Source organism: Eulemur rufifrons, chromosome 16 (assembly GCF_041146395.1).
Source record: "Eulemur rufifrons isolate Redbay chromosome 16, OSU_ERuf_1, whole genome shotgun sequence".
Classification (NCBI taxonomy): Eukaryota; Metazoa; Chordata; class Mammalia; order Primates; family Lemuridae; genus Eulemur; species Eulemur rufifrons.
This window is the reverse complement of record NC_090998.1, coordinates 54,553,673-54,572,223: the sequence shown is the minus strand read 5'-3', so window position 1 is coordinate 54,572,223 and position 18,551 is coordinate 54,553,673. Positions and strand designations below refer to the sequence as shown.

The 18,551-nt window shown below is 39.7% G+C and overlaps 1 protein-coding gene across 2 annotated transcripts in view; it reads left to right on the top strand.

Annotated features, from left to right (window-relative positions):
* PTPRB (protein tyrosine phosphatase receptor type B) overlaps positions 1–11,872 on the top strand; it is a 106,984-nt gene extending 95,112 nt beyond the window's left edge. For both annotated transcript variants that reach the window (XM_069489819.1, XM_069489820.1), the window contains 4 exons: positions 129–292; positions 2,276–2,411; positions 9,976–10,096; positions 11,764–11,872. In XM_069489819.1, the coding sequence (XP_069345920.1) occupies positions 129–292; positions 2,276–2,411; positions 9,976–10,096; positions 11,764–11,786 (444 nt within the window). In that variant the 3' untranslated portion in view covers positions 11,787–11,872. The remainder of the gene's footprint in view (positions 1–128; positions 293–2,275; positions 2,412–9,975; positions 10,097–11,763) is intronic.
* Positions 11,873–18,551: the final 6,679 nt, after the last annotated feature.

The following is an 18,551-nucleotide window of genomic DNA, read 5'->3' as shown; positions in this document are numbered from 1 at the left end:
TGAATTCTGTTTTAGCTGGTTCCTCTCCTGCAGCTTCAACCTGTAGGAATTCCTGCATGGCACAGTTGTCGAATCTGAAGGCTTGCCTTGGGCGGTTCCTCTTATTGTCCTGTTCTCTGCTCTTGCAGGAAGAACAGCTTGATGCACACAGACTCATCCGCCACTTTCACTACACGGTGTGGCCAGACCATGGAGTCCCAGAGACCACCCAGTCGCTGATCCAGTTTGTGAGAACTGTCAGGGACTACATCAACAGAAGCCCAGGTGCTGGGCCCACCGTGGTGCACTGCAGGTACGTGCTGGCCTCGGAGCCAATGAAATGGCAGCTGTACATGCGGCGGTGTGCCTGCGAGTCTGGAAAAAGGCATAAGCATGGGGAATCTGGCCAGCGGAGGATTTGTCTGAGCAAACCAGCCTGCCTCGCCCCCAGGGGACTTTATTACACTCCTCCCCTTCCCCTGCCAACTTCGCCCTTCACTGACTTCTCTTTTTCCACTTTCTTCCCTTCCCACCTCTCTCTCACTCTCAGCCTGCAGCCTTCTTTCTCCCTCTTGTTCCTTTTCTTACTATCTGAAATACAAAGTTCTGCTGTGACTCCCATGCCCTCCATCATGGGCCCCGGCTCATCCCCCATCCAAGTTCCCAACAATTCACCTCCCTTTCCAGCCAGGAAGGTGAGTGCACAAGCTCATTCTTGTCTCTGGCCATTCTTAATCCTCAGAATGGCTTTGTCTCTCTCCTCATCTATACAAGCCCTACCCATCCTTTGAGGTCCCTGTCCTAGACTTCCTTCCACATCTAGTAGCATGTCTTTGTCTGTTTGTGCCATACCACAGATTAGGTCATTTGTAAAACAATAGAAATTTACTTCTCATAGTTCTGGGATCTGGGAAGTCTAGATCAAGGCACCAGCAGGTTTGGTGTTTATCAAGGGCCTGGTCTCTGCTTCCAACATGGTGCCATATTGCTGCATTGTCCAGAGGGGACAAAGGCTGTGTCCTCACATGGGAGAAGGTATGGAAGGGCAAAAGGACCTAGCTAGTTCCCTCCAGCCCTTTGATAAGGCACTAATCCTATCCACCATGTGGGCTCTGCCTAATTACCTCCTAAAGGCCCACTTCTTAATGCTGTTCCATTGGGATTAAGTTTCAATATGAATTTTGGAGGAGACACAAACATCCAAACCACAGCATAGCATTTGCCACATAGAGCACCCAATTTTTCCTTTAAATTTCTCTTCTCTCCTGATTTCTCTTTGCTTCAGACAGTCTGTCCATAAAATCAACCTAATAAGCGATCCTCTTTCTGGGGAGCCTGGTATTTAGCTAATTAGTGTTTGCAGCAATGCTTTGATAGCCCTAACTGAATTGGCACTGATAAATAAGGAGCAAGGAATTGCTACAGTAAGGAAAATGTCAAGTGCACTCGTGTCTTCCCAATCAGCCCAGCACCCTGGGAGCCCTGCTTTCCTATGTCATTGGAACCCTGACATTTCCAATAGGAAGGTGAGGCAGGCACTCAAGAGCTTCCTGCTTTCTGAAAAATGGCAGGCATTGTTGCCCAGGACCACTGGAGAACTGGTTCTTCATCTTATAAATGTGTGCATCAAAAATCCCCAGAGAACAAAACCACTTTGGGGAACAATTTGACAAGCCCTAGTGAAGTTGAAGGTGTTCATACCCGATGACCAACCCAGCAGTTCTGCTTTCAGGTGTCAACCCCTGAGACATCTCCATACATTGCACAATTATGTTCATTGCAACCAATTTTTTAATAGAGAAAAGCTAAAAATAATCTCATCATTATTGTATCGTCATCTATTGTAGGGAATAGATGGTTTATGAACTCTACAGAATAGTTAAAAGACATCAGATCTCCATGTAACAACATGGATAAATCTCAAAACACAATATTGAGTAGAAAAGTTGGCAAAGGGATACATAAAACATGTCACCATTTCAGTAAATTTTTGAAACACATAAAGGAAATATATTGTTTATGGATTTACATGTATGTAGAAAAAGTATAAAAACATGCATGGAAATTATACACACCAAGTGCAGGGTTGGGGTGGGGAAAGGGAAAGAAAGGAAGGGGAAAGAGATAGAGGCTGGGGTTATATTTCCTTAAGAGAAAGTGCGCATTGAAAGAAAGAAATATTCCTGTCTTCTCCCAATACTTGAAAGGGAAAAGAAAGATTGTGGCAGTCTCTGGATGCGGTCTTAAAAGGCAAATTTAGTAAAAAGGCTCAATCTTCCTTTGCCATGTCTTCTAGTGCTGGTGTGGGTAGGACTGGAACCTTCATTGCTTTGGACCGAATCCTCCAGCAATTAGACTCCAAAGACTCTGTGGACATTTATGGAGCAGTGCACGACCTAAGACTTCACAGGGTTCACATGGTCCAGACTGAGGTAAGGGTTACAGGCCGAAGGACACAGACCACCCTCTACTTACCCCCAACCCCCCCAAAACAACAAAAAAATGTCCTGGACTTTAATCTGACAAGGAGAAATAACCATGACACATTAGGAAGAAAAAGAGAGAACTGAATACAGAGATTTTTTAGGACTTGCTATTTTACAACAAATCTCAGTGACCTTTAGCGTGACGTGTACCCTTGTCTCTACTGAGCTAGTTGCTCAGTTCAGGAAAGAATTAATTTCGGTGGGTAGGAAGAAAGATGAATTTTTTTTTTTTTTTGATTGAGACATTTCACATGGGGGAATGGTCAGTCCAGTCCATCTTAGAGATCACTTTAATATAAGCTGGTGAATGAGCACCAGCATCTCAGTTAGTAAGGAGGAAGAAGATTCTAGTCTCTTCTCTCCCCAAGCCCTCCATACCTGCACCCTCATTTCTGGAAACACCAAGAGAGTATATGTTGATTGTGAAGGCTCAATGCTTCTATTTGTACAGCACTTTGACATCTGCAAGGCATTTCTGAACATAGTATCTCATTGCATTTTCACAATATCCAGGTAAGAACTATTATATTCCATTTCCAGAGGCTAAAGGGCTTTGCACAAAGCCCACGGCCATGAAGTGGCTGAGCTGGCTCGGACACTGAGAGAATCCCAGCCCCTTGAGTACCAGGCCGACTGTCCCACAGCCTGAGGCTCAGATCTGTTTCCCTGCAGAGACCAAGCATCTCATCCACTCCCCTGCCTAAATGGCTTTCAAGGCCCAAGTTCTCTTACTCTTGTGTTTTCCAAGTTTTTCCCCAAGTAATTTGGCAAAATCCTCCGTATAAAAAAAAAAAAAAATTCCCATGTTTGAAAAAATGAAAAATTCCACATTCCCCTCTTACAATCACAGTACATATGACTGCACCCACAGCAGTGCTCCAGAAAAAGGGGGGATCCTGCATCAGAGGCTCCCTTAGAGCTTTGCTGAACCCGCTATTCCCAAAATCACCCTGACCCCTGAATTCTTTCCTTGTGCAGCAATACTAATATCCTACAGAATTCCCACTCTGTGGCACATTTGGCAAAACAATAGTGTCACTGCCTCCTGCAGGCAGCGCCCACACCTAGGATCCTCTCCCAACACCATTCATTGTCCTGGGCTGGGAGGACTTTCATTATAGCAATTATCCCACCATATTCTGAATGTTTTATGAAATTGTTTAAAAATACACAGAACTAGGGAAAACAGTATAATGAGTTTCCATGTACCCAGACCCCAGCTTCTACAATTATCAGTATTCTGTGTTTTTTTCTCAACTATATCCCACATTCACTGTTCCCCTACCCCATGACCCCATGGGAATATTTTAAAGCAAATCCTATTAACGCATTATTTCATTCTTAAATGTATACATATATATGTGTGTGTGTGTGTGTGTGTGTGTATGTATATATATAAATGTTTTTTAGAGATAAGAAATCTTTTTAAAATTATGACCACAGTACCATTATCACACCTAATAATTTCTACCATAATTCCCAAACATCATCTAATATCCAGCCAGCACTTAAATATCCCCAATTATCTCCCAAAATTACTTTCTATAAAAAAACTGTAGTTGGTTTTCATTAGAACCCAAAATTCACACATTTCATTGGCTGAAATATCTCTTAAATATCTTTTAACCTATAATCATCCTCCCTTCCATTTGTTTTCCATGCCATTTATTTGTTAAAGAAACCAGCTCATTTGTTCTGTAGATTTTCCCACATTCTGGAAATGGCTGATTGCATTCATGGTGGTAATGTATTCCTCTATTCCCTGTGGTTTTTGTCAGCTGGTTGTTAGATCCAGAGGCTTGATTAAACTCGGGTTGCTTCTGCCACCACAATCCTCGCGGGTGGTGCTGAGTACTTCCTGTCGCATCACTTCAGGAGGCAGGTCATCAGGGCTGTGTCTTCCTCTCAGCGCTGATGAAACTGACAGTGGGTTCAGGAGGCAGCAGCCTGAGCCAGCCATTATCCTCAACAGCCTTTCACCTAACGGTTGTTAGCAGCCATTGATGGCTGCTGTCTAGCTCTGCTACCTCATTAAGGGTTGCACAATTATAACACCGTGTAACATAATGGTCATCCTGCAGCTTTCTCCTCAAGACTCTAGTTCTTAGAGGGTGGGAACGTGTTTTCCTTCTCTACAGCCTCAATATTTTTTAATCTGTCAAATGAATGAACAAATATCCTACAATTATGTTGCTAAAAAGTCAGCGTTAATGTTTCATTATTACTGTATTGTCACTTCCACAAACTCCAACCATACTTAATTTGTAATTTGAGGAAGAGGAGGTTATGGCATTGTAAATAATATTGAGCCGTGTGTGTGTGTGTGTGTGTGTGTGCGTGTGTGTGTTTTCAGGCTCTCTAGTAATTGTCAAAGAGGCTTCTTGGGCCATGTATCACTTCCATACACCTGCCCAAAACTCTGGAGATGCATTTTTGGCAAAGAGCAGGAACTCTAGTATAAATATCACTGGCTGACTTTCAGACCAGAGGTAACACAATGTGCCACAGCTCTTCCTCCTTCTCCTTAGAAATAACTCCTTTTCCCTATTCTCTTCTCCTTCTGCCCCTACCTCTCTGAGGATTCTGGCTTTGTTCCTCAGCTTGCCTTCTCAATGTTTGAGTTCCCAACGATTCTATCCTCAAGGCACTGCTCTTCTTTCTCTCAACCTTCATTCTTTGTGATGCCTCCACGCCCATGGTTCCAAGAAACACTTACATGCTTATGTTTCCCAAACATAATCCTGCTTTCCCAGCATTCACCTAAGTACCTGCCTACCAGACAGTTCTACCTAAAAGCCTTGCAGTCATCTCAAACCTAAAAAGCACAAACTGAACTTGTTAGCTGTCTTTTAAAAAACATCAACAAAAACAACACTCCTCCTGGTCTTGCGCCTTCCAGTTTCAGTGAACAGTATTGCCATCCATGTGTTTGCCCAAGCTGCCTTCTTTCCCTGCAGTTCCCACATCCAAATACTCAAGAACTCCTGTCAATCCTACCCAGTGTCCTCTTTGTCCCAGTCCCTCACTCCACCACCACTACCCTTGTGGGGCCCTATATCAACTCTCGTTGGCCCTGTTTTCATAGCCTCCTAGTTGGTTTCTGCCTGCAGTTCTGGCCTAATGATTTTTCATCACCACTTGCATCATCAAAGTTCCCTGGCTGACCATGTCGCCTCCCTGCATAAAAATCTTGGAAAGCTCACCATTGCTTGTAAAGTGCAGTTCAAACTCTCATCCTTGTGCATAAGCCTCTTCATAACCTGGCCCAACTTAACTTCTCCAGTTTCATGTCATACTACTACCTATCACTACTGTTTTAGAGTCTGCCAAAATTAAGGAAGGTTTCCTTCCCTGGGCCAGAATCAACTTTTATTCTTTCTATCACAATGAAATAAACATTGCAGTAAGATACAATTTTTTTCTTTCCCTTTTTTCTGATTAAACAAAATCCCAAACAATAGCCAGATATCATCTTTCTTGCTTTAGCCTCTGCCAAAATTGGGCTGCATCTACAGGCTCTGAATCCCTGGCCCCAGAGTTGGCATGGCTCGTTTCATAATGGAAGTGGGTGCAAAGGGGTGTAATTCACAGCTGAACCCCTGTGGGTGACTTCCAGCAAAAGAGGAAGGACATTCTAACCCCTTGTATTATTTTTCTGGGTCCATGGTGATAGTTGACTCCAACTTTCTTCTATATTTGGTATACAAAGGGATGCAGGTCTTCATATTTTTTTATAAATATATAAAAAAGCAAGGATTTCTAAACAAAAAGGCACTAGTCAGGGGATTTGCAGGTGTATTTCTCCTTCTTTTAGTCCACTTTGGGGCACATTTGCAGCCTGACTCTGAGACACTTAGGGAGAAATAACTTGTTCTAAAGAAAAACAGCTGATAGTCACAGTCTGTCAATCTCTTCTGCTTCTCATGAGAAGTAAACACTGCAATGTCGTGGGACTAAGGATCTCAGGTTCCATTTGGGAGATTGTTCTGGAGGTTTCCTATAACCCATACAATCTACATTTCAGCTACCAGACTTCTCACAGTTTCTAGAATATGTGCAATTTCATGTTATTTTGCCCTACTTCTTTGCTCAAATTCTTACAAATGTCAGCTTATCTCTCTAGCTTGATACTTTTCTCCCCTAAAAGTGAATCTAATGACTTTTTCTTCCATAGGCAGCTTTATACATAATTCTGTCTTTTATCATCTTATAGTTATTTGCTTACATTTGCCCTTCTGCTAAACTATGCACTCAGGGATCATGAAAAGCTATAATACTATTATATAAATACTAATACTACAAATATTGATGCAATTGAATGGAACTGAATGTGTTAACACCAAGCCAAGGCCTCACCATTAGCAAAAAAAAAAATGATATTTTATGATCTGAGGTTCATATATTAGACATTCTACTTTTCATTAAGAATAAAGTGAGAAGCACATTAACAATCTGATAGTTTTAGCAGTAGTCATTTTCAGAAGGATATTCTATGGGGAAAAGAAAAATTTATATTTAAGACAAGGCAAGTTAATGGGTATTAACTAGTTTCAAACCCCATGGTGGATCATTGTTGAAGAATTTATTAATAGGCCATAGCATAGATGTACTAGGGTTCATTCACAGCTTACCTCTGAGGCCCCAAAGTAGTTTAATATCCCAGTAGAACTGAAAATGTGAATTATGGGTGGGAGAAAACAGTGGGTGCCACTCTATTATTTGGTGGATCACTTTTAAGATGGCAAAAAGAGATTGCTCTATTTTTTTTTTTTTTTTTTTGAGACAGAGTCTCACTCTGTTGCCTGGGCTAGAGTGAGTGCCGTGGCGTCAGTCTAGCTCACAGCAACCTCAAACTGCTGGGCTTAAGCAATCCTACTGCCTCAGCCTCCTGAGTAGCTGGGACTACAGGCATGCGCCACCATGCCCAGCTAATTTTTTGTATATATATATTTTAGTTGGCCAGATCATTTCTTTCTATTTTTTTTTAGTAGAGACGGGGTCTCGCTCTTGCTCAGGCTGGTCTCGAACTCCTGACCTCGAGCGATCCACCCGCCTCGGCCTCCCAGAGTGCTAGGATTACAGGCGTGAGCCACCGCGCCCGGCCGATTGCTCTATATTATCAACTGTTCTCAGGATAATACCTTTCTCAAATTTTCAAGGTTGAGACAGTATAAAACTCTTATAACAAATGAGCAAGGTCTGTGAGCAGAGAAGTAGAGAATAGTTATTAATATTATTGCAGGCCTCATTTATGATTGATTTGGTTGTTTAAAATGTCCCTATCTATTGATTATTCCAGACCTACCTTCTAAAGTCCCATGGGTAGATGACCAGGCAAGCTTCCAATCAGGGACAGTGCCTTATGCCAACCCATAAAAATAAGTACTTGTCCACTTTGAAAGATTGTTAGTGAGGGAAGAGCTTATAGTTCTACTTTGTATCTCAAACTCTTAAAATACTTATTCTAAGGCTGACCACACAGATCACCTTGAACTCGAGGTCCAGAAATATTTTTTAATATACAACTGACATCAACATAAAGTCTTACACCCTTTAATGGACAAAGGATTTCGCTGTAGAAGAGACCTTGGCCTCCTTGTCTGATAGATGGGGAAACTGAGATCTCGGGAAGCCTCGTGATTGAGCCTAGGCCAGCTGGAGGCTGCGTGAGAGCACAGTCTCCCTCACGTGGTGTCTGCTCCCCTCCCAGCCTCCTCACTCCCTCCCTGGGCGCTGAGCAGTTGCTGTATCATTAAGGAGAGGCAAGCACTGAGCCAAGCACTGAGTTTCCACAGACATCTATTCCCTTATGAGAGAGCTCAGGTGGGGATAAGGAAGGGGGCCCAATGCACAAGTTTGGCTGCCTGTGGCTGAGACACCATTGTCAGTGGAGGTCTTTGTGGTGTCTTTATGGTCACCAAAGCACTGAGTCTTCTATATGGGTTTATATTTCAAAAGTAGTTAATTCCCAAATAGCTGACAGGTGGGTCTGTCCTCACTGTGCAACCCCTGTAGTTCTCTGCAGTCAGCCAACCTCTTTGAGATTCTTCCATGTGCCAGACTTGGATGCTGGCACAACCGAGACGGATAAGACCCTGACGGCGCATTCAAAGAACTAACAGTCCAGTGGAGTTTACTGTACACACCTCCTTTTTCTCACTGTATTCCCAAAGTAAAGGGAACAAAACAGAGAAATGATATTCTCATTCAGTAATGCAATGAAATTGAGATTCGCCTAAGAAAACTGGTTTAGTAAAACTGACATGAACTCTGAGGTCCCACTCCCAAGAATCAAATTCTGGGGCCCCATTTCTTAGCTATGTGACCTTGGAGAAGTTACTTAACTTCTGAGTCTTAATTTATGCTGATAATTATATCTACTTCACAAGGCTGTTGAAATCATTGAATGAGATAATTTATGTAAAGCACATAATTAGCACAGTGTTGGGCATTTATTCATCTTTTTCATTGTGAAGGACCTACTATGTGCTAGACATAGTTCTAGGGACTCACAGAACATACTGTGTACATACACATGCTGGTTAAAAAATGAATAAATGGCACCTCTCTGCCAATTACCATTATTCTTTTTTCAGTGGGAATACAAAGCAGTCACTCTTTTAAGTACCAGAGACTATTAGTGAAGTGATGGTCAAGAAATTTCCCAACTACAGTTGGCCCCTCAACAATGCAGGGGTCAGTGTGGGGGGTGGCAACCCCCACACAGTCAGAAATCTGCATATAACTTTTTTTTTTTTTAATTTCATCTTACTGTTATGGGGGATACAGAATTGCAGGTTACATACATTGCCCATGTACCGCCTTTCCCCCCAAGTCAGAGCTCCAGGCATGTCTGTTCCCCAGGTAGTGCGCGTTGCACCCATCATGTAGGTATATATCTTTCCCTTCCCCACCCTCCCTTCCCGAGTCAGCACCTTCAAGCGTTACCATTCCCCAAACGGAGCGCAATGCACTCATTGTGTAGGCATACACCCATCCCCTCCCCCACCCCCCACCTCAGTCTGAAAAAGGTCATTCTGTAACAAAGACACATGTACCCGAATGAATGCATATAACTTTTGACTCCTGAAAAACTTAACTACTACTAGCCTACTGTTGGCGGGAAGCCTCACTGAAAACACAAACAGTTGATTAACACATATTTTGTATGTTATATGTCTTATATACTGTGTTCTTACAATAAAGTAGAGAAAAGAAAATATTAAGAAAATCATAAGGAAGAAGAAATATATTTACTACTCATTAATGCAAGTGGGTCATCGTAAAGGGAGTTGGTCTTGCTGTCTCGGGGTGACAGAGGCAGAAGAGGTCAAGGAGGTGGAAGTGGAGGCAGGAGACACAGGCACCACTGGTGTAACTTTTACTGAAAAAATATCTGCAAATAACTGGCCCATGCAGTTTAAACATTGCCGATGTTTTGTCAAAGATTCTAATCTTTCTTATGCTTGAGAACAAGCCCTCCCCTGACGTGTTTGCTGCTTTTCCACAGTGTCAGTACATATATTTACATCAGTGTGTAAGAGATGTCCTCAGAGCCAGGAAGCTACGGAGTGAGCAAGAAAACCCCCTGTTTCCAATCTACGAAAATGTGAATCCAGAATATCACAGAGGTAAGGGCTTCCTTCTAGTGAACTTTTAAGTTCATTTATCGAGATATGGTCAATCTGGAAACCATTAATAACTAAAGCTCTTCCGATGTGTACCACGCATTTCTTCTTCTACCCAAAAGGTCCCTACAAAGAGTGGCAACAGGAAGGAGAGGCAGAGTGGGGAGGGGACTCCCACAGTTGAGTGAAATTGCTACTTCACATGGGTATCTCTTCCTGCCTAACCTAGGATGCCCTCTATTAAGGACTCTGCTTATCATTTCTTTTCCAAGCAATTAGTCTCCACTGGGAGTTCAAATTGTAAAGTCCTTTTGGAGAAGAATTTGGCCATCAAGGTATCAGAGTCCTTAATGTGTTCTTATCTTGGAACCCAGTAGTTCTCCTACCACCCTAAGTACAGAAAAAGCATTATGCATGAAGCTTTTCATAGCTAAAAGTTTGAGTAAAAAACCCTAGCTGTTTGACAATAGAAGATTAAGTACACCATGGTGCACTCACCTATAGAATATGATGCAGTCATTAAGAATGATATTTTTGAGGATGTTATAATGAGTATTCTTATAATTAAGTAAAGCAGAATGTGAAACAAACAAAAGTAATGCATAGGGGAAAAAGACCGGGAGGAAATGTAATACAATCGTAAAATAAATTTCTCTGAACAATAAAAACATAATTTTTTCCTTCTATTTTATATATTTTCTAAATTTTCTAGAATAAGCATATAACTTTTTTCAAATGAAAAATTCAGTAGAAAAAAATTTATATACCTTATAAGGCACTCCTTTGATCAGGCAATAATTAAATGACAAGAGAAGGGTCCTCATGCCTCTTCCTACTCTGGGCCATCGTTAGGACCTAAGTTATCACGTCGGCTAATTGCAAATGTGAAAATTCGTTGTATTAGTTCTCTATTACTGCCTAACACATTACCCCCAAATTTAACTGCTTAAGTCAGTATTTATTATTTCCATTTCTAAATAATCTTCAATTGACCATGTCACCTAACATTTTACTTAGTTCTCTGTACTGTCTATACCCACCCGCCCAGCCAGTATGTTAAATAATCTGTAAAGCACAAGAACTACTATTTAGAGGAGTCTTTCGTAAATCAGATAATCCTTTTGTATTATAAATAATTACTCCCCTAATTTATCTGAGTAGTGAATTAAGGTTTTTGTATGTCAGATTCCTTAAGAAGCTCCAAGATAGAGGGAGTTCTGGGGCAACTTAGAGGTTCTTTTGTCTTATTCTGACTTTTTTGAGAGTCTTTTTTTAGAGTAATCTATGGTACTCCTCAAAGAAGCTAACTACAGTACAGAAAAGGGTAACCACCAGGCCCCTGAAGTCTAGGATTCAGGCCCTAAGTCTGGAATTAACTAGCATTAACAAGCTGTGTAAACCTGGGTGAGTTATGCTGCCTCTCTGGGTCTATGGCTTCCTCTGTAACAAGAGAGGGGGTAGACTAGAATCACTAGTCCCCTCCAAGTCTAATAATCTGGGTTTCTAAATGGGATGACCTGGCCACCATAGTAATGGTCTCATCTCAAACTATGAATATATTGAGCTTTAGTCATTTTTGCTGGTCTTTCCCATTTGTAATTTCCACAAACAAAGCAAACAACTATGAAACACCCTGCTACAGTCTCTAATTACAATGTTTTTTGTTTCAGATGCAGTCTATTCACGGCATTAAGAATGTGCCCAAAGATCTCCTGGATAAAAATTATTCACTGTGTGATTTTTTTTTTTTTTTTTAACTCGCTTCATGCCCTACAGATGTGCCGGCTCTTTCTGTTGATACTATGTATAATTTATTAATCTGGAGAATTTTAAAAATTTTATGTAATTTAAAGGTAACAGATATTATTGTACATAGTTGTATTTTGTAGTTTCTTCTGTAAATATGTATTTTTCATAATGTTTAATATTAAGCTTTATATAATACTATTTTTCCACACTTAAGTGTTCATGGCTTGTTCTACATAAACTAATTCAAATTCTATGGCAGGACTACTGGTAAAATGTGTATTTTACTTCTGGTAAAATGTTGCAGAAACAATCTCTTGGACCATGTTTTTTACCTGTTTGCGTTCACTGGACTGGAAGAAGGGTGGGGCCAGTGAAGCATGTAGTGTGGCTGGCCGGCTGCATTGCTGTCCCGTGAATCTCGAGATCCAAAGATGATCAGATGCTATTAGGACAAGATCTAACAGTTAACAAAAGGATAGAGGGAAGAGGAGAAAACCAAAGCAGAGCTAAATGGTTGTGCCTAAACTAGTCACTCTCTCCGCTTTCTCCTGCCAGGGATTCAAGCCCAAGTGGTCAGCTCGGGGATCTTGTAACTTGCAGTGCAAGCCCAGGCTGCAGGGTTGAGGGTTCTGATAGAGAATGATCCAAACAGAAGTGATAAATTCCCTGTGTTAAGAAAATACCAGCTCTCTCAGCTTTGTTACCGGGAAAAAAAAATTAAAAAAAAAAGAAGAAGATGCCAGCTGTACCGCTGACCGGAAACAGCACACAGAGCACCATCGTGGTGATTAGAGATCATTTCACTGCAGTTATAGTGTGGAGTGTGAACAGGCACACCCACACTCTCATGTATTTATACACACTAGTCTTTGTCTCATTGCCAGTGGTCGAATTCCTGGAAAAGTCACAGTTATGCCATTCATACTTGGTTTTCCCACTAAAAGAAGATCATGGTGGCAGATTGTGCTCCTGATCCAAAGACCTAATACCAACATTTTTATAGAAATGTCTACAAATGTCATATATCATTAATTTAAAAAACGAACAACAGCACAAACAAAAACATAGTGGTCCTTAGTATAAAATTTTCCAAAAGACTTTTTTAGTAAATCAATGAGGACAAAATGTCAAGTAGTCACCTAATGTTGCATTTAATATAAAAAAGGCACTACATACTCTACCAAGTTCATCTTCCATATGTGTGTCTTATTTTGACTTTCACAAATTTCAATGAGTCAGTAAGTGGGCATTTCCTTTGACAAGGTCTGGTTCCGAGAGCCTTCCTGGGGAAAATGTGAAAGGCATCTATGTGGAATCTTCATGGCTATCTGAGAAAATAAGCTGGAGATGGTTGCCTTTTTCTCACTGCAAGTTATTTCATAAAACACTTAGGAATTAGAGGTCAAATGTGTTGATCTCACAGCTTCATTTGCAGAAAGAATGTATTTCTTTTCAAGTATGTATTTTTGCTACCTACCATAAAGTCCCGTAAGTAAGATAATGGGTATATAATTGGCATAATAATTAAAAATCATTAACTATACCTAAAATAGTTATTTATAACTATATAACACAACACCCAGTCTGGAAGATTTTCCAGGGTTATTTGAAGTTTGTAAAAACAGGGGAAAACTTCATAAGAACGAATGTGAAGAGTCCTAAGAGGATTCAGTTTTGACAGTTTGATCACGCCCAGTATTCCTGTGAAATGACAGTGTTAGGCTCTGAATCTGTATCAGGGAACTAAGTGGATCTTCTAGGAATGAAAAGGAACAACATACATGTAAGTGTATAGATGCACCACCTGTGAGAAAATAGAAGACAGAGATTTATGAGGTGTGCTGTCTATTAGGAATCACTTTTCCTACATTAAAAAGAAAAAGCAAAAGAAAAACAAAGCAGAATTTTAAACTAATGTTGCTCGATGCACAGCACATTAATACCTGGGAAAGGTAAATTCATTTTTGACTTTTCATTGGTTTAGAAAACTTTTAGTAAGTGCCTGCAACCTGCTAGGCACTGTTCCAGAATCTACGCATTTCTACTCACATAAAGATAATTCATCATAATGATAAAGTTATGGTTGTTAATATTTTCAGTTGAGCTTAGAAGAGGGACTCATCAAGGGAATGAGATAATTGAGCCAGTCTAAGACTATGGTCACCTTCCACCAGCCACACACTGGCAAGTGCTGATGTTGCTTCAATAGCAAACCACTGGATCTAGAAGAGGGAGTAATTAATTGTACAAACCAGGAATTAAAACCATAGAAAACTACACATCTATAACAGTAAATAACACTGATATACCCTGGAAAGATCTACGGTAGAGTCGGAATTATGGAAATGGACATGACCAAGGAAAACTGTACACTCTTTTAATCTAATTCAAGAAATGTTTATTTTTACCCTACACCTACTTTTAAATCTGCTTAGCAACAAATATTTCACTATTCCCTATTGCTCCCAGGAAGACTAAAAACATAGTTGATCTATTTATTAATTTTAAAAGGAAAAGAGATTTCCTTGACATTCAGCTCAATTGGATGTATTTTCATTTAATTGCACCATGTGCTATGTCTTCGTAAACACTCCATTTCCTGTCTTGGTGGGCATCCTGTCTGTGCACCTGTGCCGTACACTTTAATCATCAAGCCTTCAAAGTGCTTTTGAGCTATCAAACCTTGGGAGAGTCCTGTCTTGCATAATAATAATTATTTAACCAAGTTCTTTATAATCAACTCCTTTAATCTCTTCTCATTAAATCAATTTTGTATTATCATTCTGTTGTTCTCTGGAAGGAGGCCAGTTTTCCAGCTCTTGAATCAAAGTTTTCAAAGACTCGCCTCCCTATCTGGGCTTGTACCTATTTGTCCGGAGTAATTCCCCATCCCACTCCTCTGAGTGCCTCTGTTTCCCTACTTTCCCCTCTCCTCCCTACTGCATATGTCTGCTTTCCCAGTCGAGTGTGATTTTATCTTCTGCTCATCTTATCTCTTTACATGCTTTGGTATAATTTTATAGTCTTTTCTGGTTCCACATTATCAGAGTGATGACCATGATTTCCCTGTTAAATACTAAAATGGCCAGAGCACACAGATATTTTAGAGGTAGTTTTATTTGGGAGAGTGTTTAATTAATTCTGTTATTACCTATTGGAAGAAAGCCCAAATGACATGTGAAAATAATATGAAATCATTTAGCAGGTGTCCAGCAATACAAAAATAGACCTCACATGTTACACTTCACACTCTGATTCTCTGCCTTGGTGTCTAAGGACCCTATTTCTTATATTAAGCACTCTCCTTACCTTTTGCAATAAAATTCTTGGCCATATACAAAATTCTCATTCACTTAGCTTTCTCAGAATTCTTTGAGGTTGGAATCCTGCAATCATAAAGCCACCAGATCCGCACGACAACAGTGGTAGTATCTGAGCCCCAACTCTGGAACGCTCTAGAGTTTTAGTTCACACATGTGGGCCAGAGCAAACCTGACCTGGTGAAAATCAGTAGGTAATAAGCTGCTTGTTTGTGGTATTAGTTCAAGGGCTTTCCAGAGTCCATTTCATTGAGGAAATGAAAGTAACCGATCGGCCAAGACAGAGTGGCAAGAAGGAATGACTTATCCGCCCCCAAGTGGCAGTGAGCAAGCCCTCAACCCTACCGCATTCCCTGCCCAAATGCCCTGTTAATTCTCTGAGTATTTTTAACCTGAGACTTAGAATCACGTCAGGTATTCAAAGAATGTTTCATATCAAAGAAAAATGTGTAAACCATGACTTCAGAAAGCAAGTGAAATGAGGCAAAGGGAAAATAGTTGAAAAAGGGAATCTAACCAGATGTCATCAGGAGGATAAAATGGCATCTCTTTGAGTGGCCAGACTGTTCTTTAAAAATCTTGTCTATGTTTCTATTAGGATATATTGCCTTTTCGGGGATTTACTTTGACTACACTGGCCAGATGAGTTAGCTGATTAAGCAATCGAATCGATTCATTTCATTTTGTGAATTGACCAGGTGTTTGGCTAAATTTACTGTGTTTGGCATTCCAGACCCACTGCCTTAGGTTCTTGTAGTGCATGATGACTTTGAAAATGTTTGGCCATTTTAGTTAAAATGCAGGGTAACATTTGATACAGCCATGATAACAGGAAAAATCTGTTCTGTTCTAAAAATATTTCTAGCAATGGAAATATTTCTGGCTGAAAGAATACTGTTGACTTGTAGGGAGGCTCCCTCAGAATAAATGTATGCAACACAAATAAGGCAGTTTATTTTTTTAAGATCGTCTGTATAGATACATTTATTAAATAAGGAAATTTTTGGCGAATGCTCCTAAAATAGAGGTTTATGTAATGGAAATAAAAGATTAACAGGTTTACCAAAGATTATTTTTATAACCTATATGCCAATGCACATGATCTTATATAAGACACAAAAATAAGTTATTCAAAACTGTGAATAATGTCAGACAAATGCAATGTGTCCCTTTTAGAACAGTCACAAGAAGGGTCAGTTATAGCTGTTTTAAGAAATACTATCCTCACCCTAAGAACAAGCTTTCAGTTATGCATGAGATGTGTGCATACATATGTAGGAGCACAGATATGAGCTGTGTGCATAGATAAGTATCCCGTTAAGAAAGAAATACAAGCAATTGTGCTTTAGGAGTTTGTAGCAGAGTTGGATAACATTCCATCGCAGGTTAGTGGGAGTGCATTAGCCTTCGTGGAATTTCCTAATTTCAACCACACTGGCAAGATGATGCATCATTGCTCTTATTTAAAAAGTACTTGATCTCTGGTCATCCATGCAGGACTATCAGGCTTATAAATTCTTCAAGTCTTTAATCTCTTCTCTGCTCCTACCTTGTAGAAATTAGTGCACAGCTCATAGACTTCTTACATACACGTTTTGAAATTGCTCCTAGCCTGATACTGTGGATGTTAGGTAGTCAGTGTCCAATAATATTATTGTCCATGGAGGTTCATCTGGCTTTTCCTTGACTTGTGTGAAGCATAAATAAATAATGTAAATAAATTCAGCAACTGAACTTACTATGTGCTATAATAGAGCGCTTTTATGTTTTTAATATCATTTACTATTTCTCTGCAAATCTGGTAAAAATGGCAATAGATGATTCTATTTTTTCATTCTAAAGCATCTACCCACAATATTGTGTTTCTACCAACTCTATTTGAACAAAGAACTTCATTAGCCTCTCCATTTAAATTATGTATATGCTCAGTATATTTTCATGTTTGTAACTGCGGTTAAAAACTCTATATGGCATCTTGCACACATTCTCACTAGCGTAGGAATAAAACTGCTATTTGTTGAAGGAGAGTGTCCTGTCTTCTGTTCACCTGCTCCTCATTTATCAATTTTTGTCATCCTCCTGCTTGGGACAAAGGTCAAAAGTGATTGCTTTTAAATGAAAAAAAAATCTTCCAGGCCATTATCATGAAGAACATGGTTGTTTTAACCTTTATTCCTATAAGTGCTGAATTGTCTACCTGGGGTATTGTGTATATAAAATGGACTCTCCAGTTGACTGTCTCCAACTAAATTCTGGTTTTCAGCTCTTTAGTTTATTAGTAACCGAAATATCATCCATTACGAACAGCGCTGCGTGCTCTCAGAGGCGCTATCCCTGCTGGAGCACCTCGAGCCCTTCCGAGACACTTCACACATTAGCAGACAGAGTGACATTTGGTAAAGAACTGCTGTTCTTATTTCCAGAATTATGATTTTGCCCTTTTGCCATTTCATATTTCAGTGGAAAGATGAGTGTCCTTCTTCACAACTCCAGTATTTCATTTTTCTATAACTTACAGAAACATTTATTTTTTAAAAATGTACAATAATAGATTTATATGTAAAACCATTAAATCAAAGCAATCCTTTTGAAAACAATTTCTAGATTCAGATAAGTAGGTTAACAAAATAATTTGACCTATGAGGGTGGGCTTTTTTTTTTTTTTTTTACCCCCAAAATAGATGTTTGCTTCATGGAATTTATTCTTAAAGAAAAAGAGAGTGTTACAATTTGAACTAATCACTTAGTAATTTTGGTGATAATTTTTGGTGATCTTCCATAGTCATGAAATATTAGAGCTGGAAAGGCCAGTAGGAAACCACGGCTCAAATCTGAAAGTGATACAGTCAATGGACAGAAGAAGAGAAGAAAAAAAAATACATAAATAAATAAAAAAGTGATTTAAAAAATTAAATAAATAAAAGTGACACAGCAAAACAGGGCAATGCTGGAATTAAACCTGGCCTTCCTATTGCTCACAGGGGAGGACCTGTCTACATGTAAATACAGACAAATAAGAAAGCTGCTCTGGAGCCAATGATCCAACAGCCATTTCCAACACTGAGACAGAACCCTCACTAGAACCTTCAACATTTTGCATGATTAAATCTTTTTTTTGGTATTTCATCTGTCGGGAGACATCCATTTCTTAAACAAATCTCATACTGTATTTTAGAGTCATACCTTAGCAAAAGTCATCACAATCTGAAATCTAAAATAATATTGAACATGAAAGGAAAAAACATGATTTTCTAACACAATACTCCTATAAAACTTTATTAAAGGTAATGAACTGAAACCACCTAGTTTCTACAGCTAGATTCTGAGAGAATTGGCAAGACTTTTGATGTTGCCTATAAAAGGAGCATTCATAATAGAAGGGTAAAAAT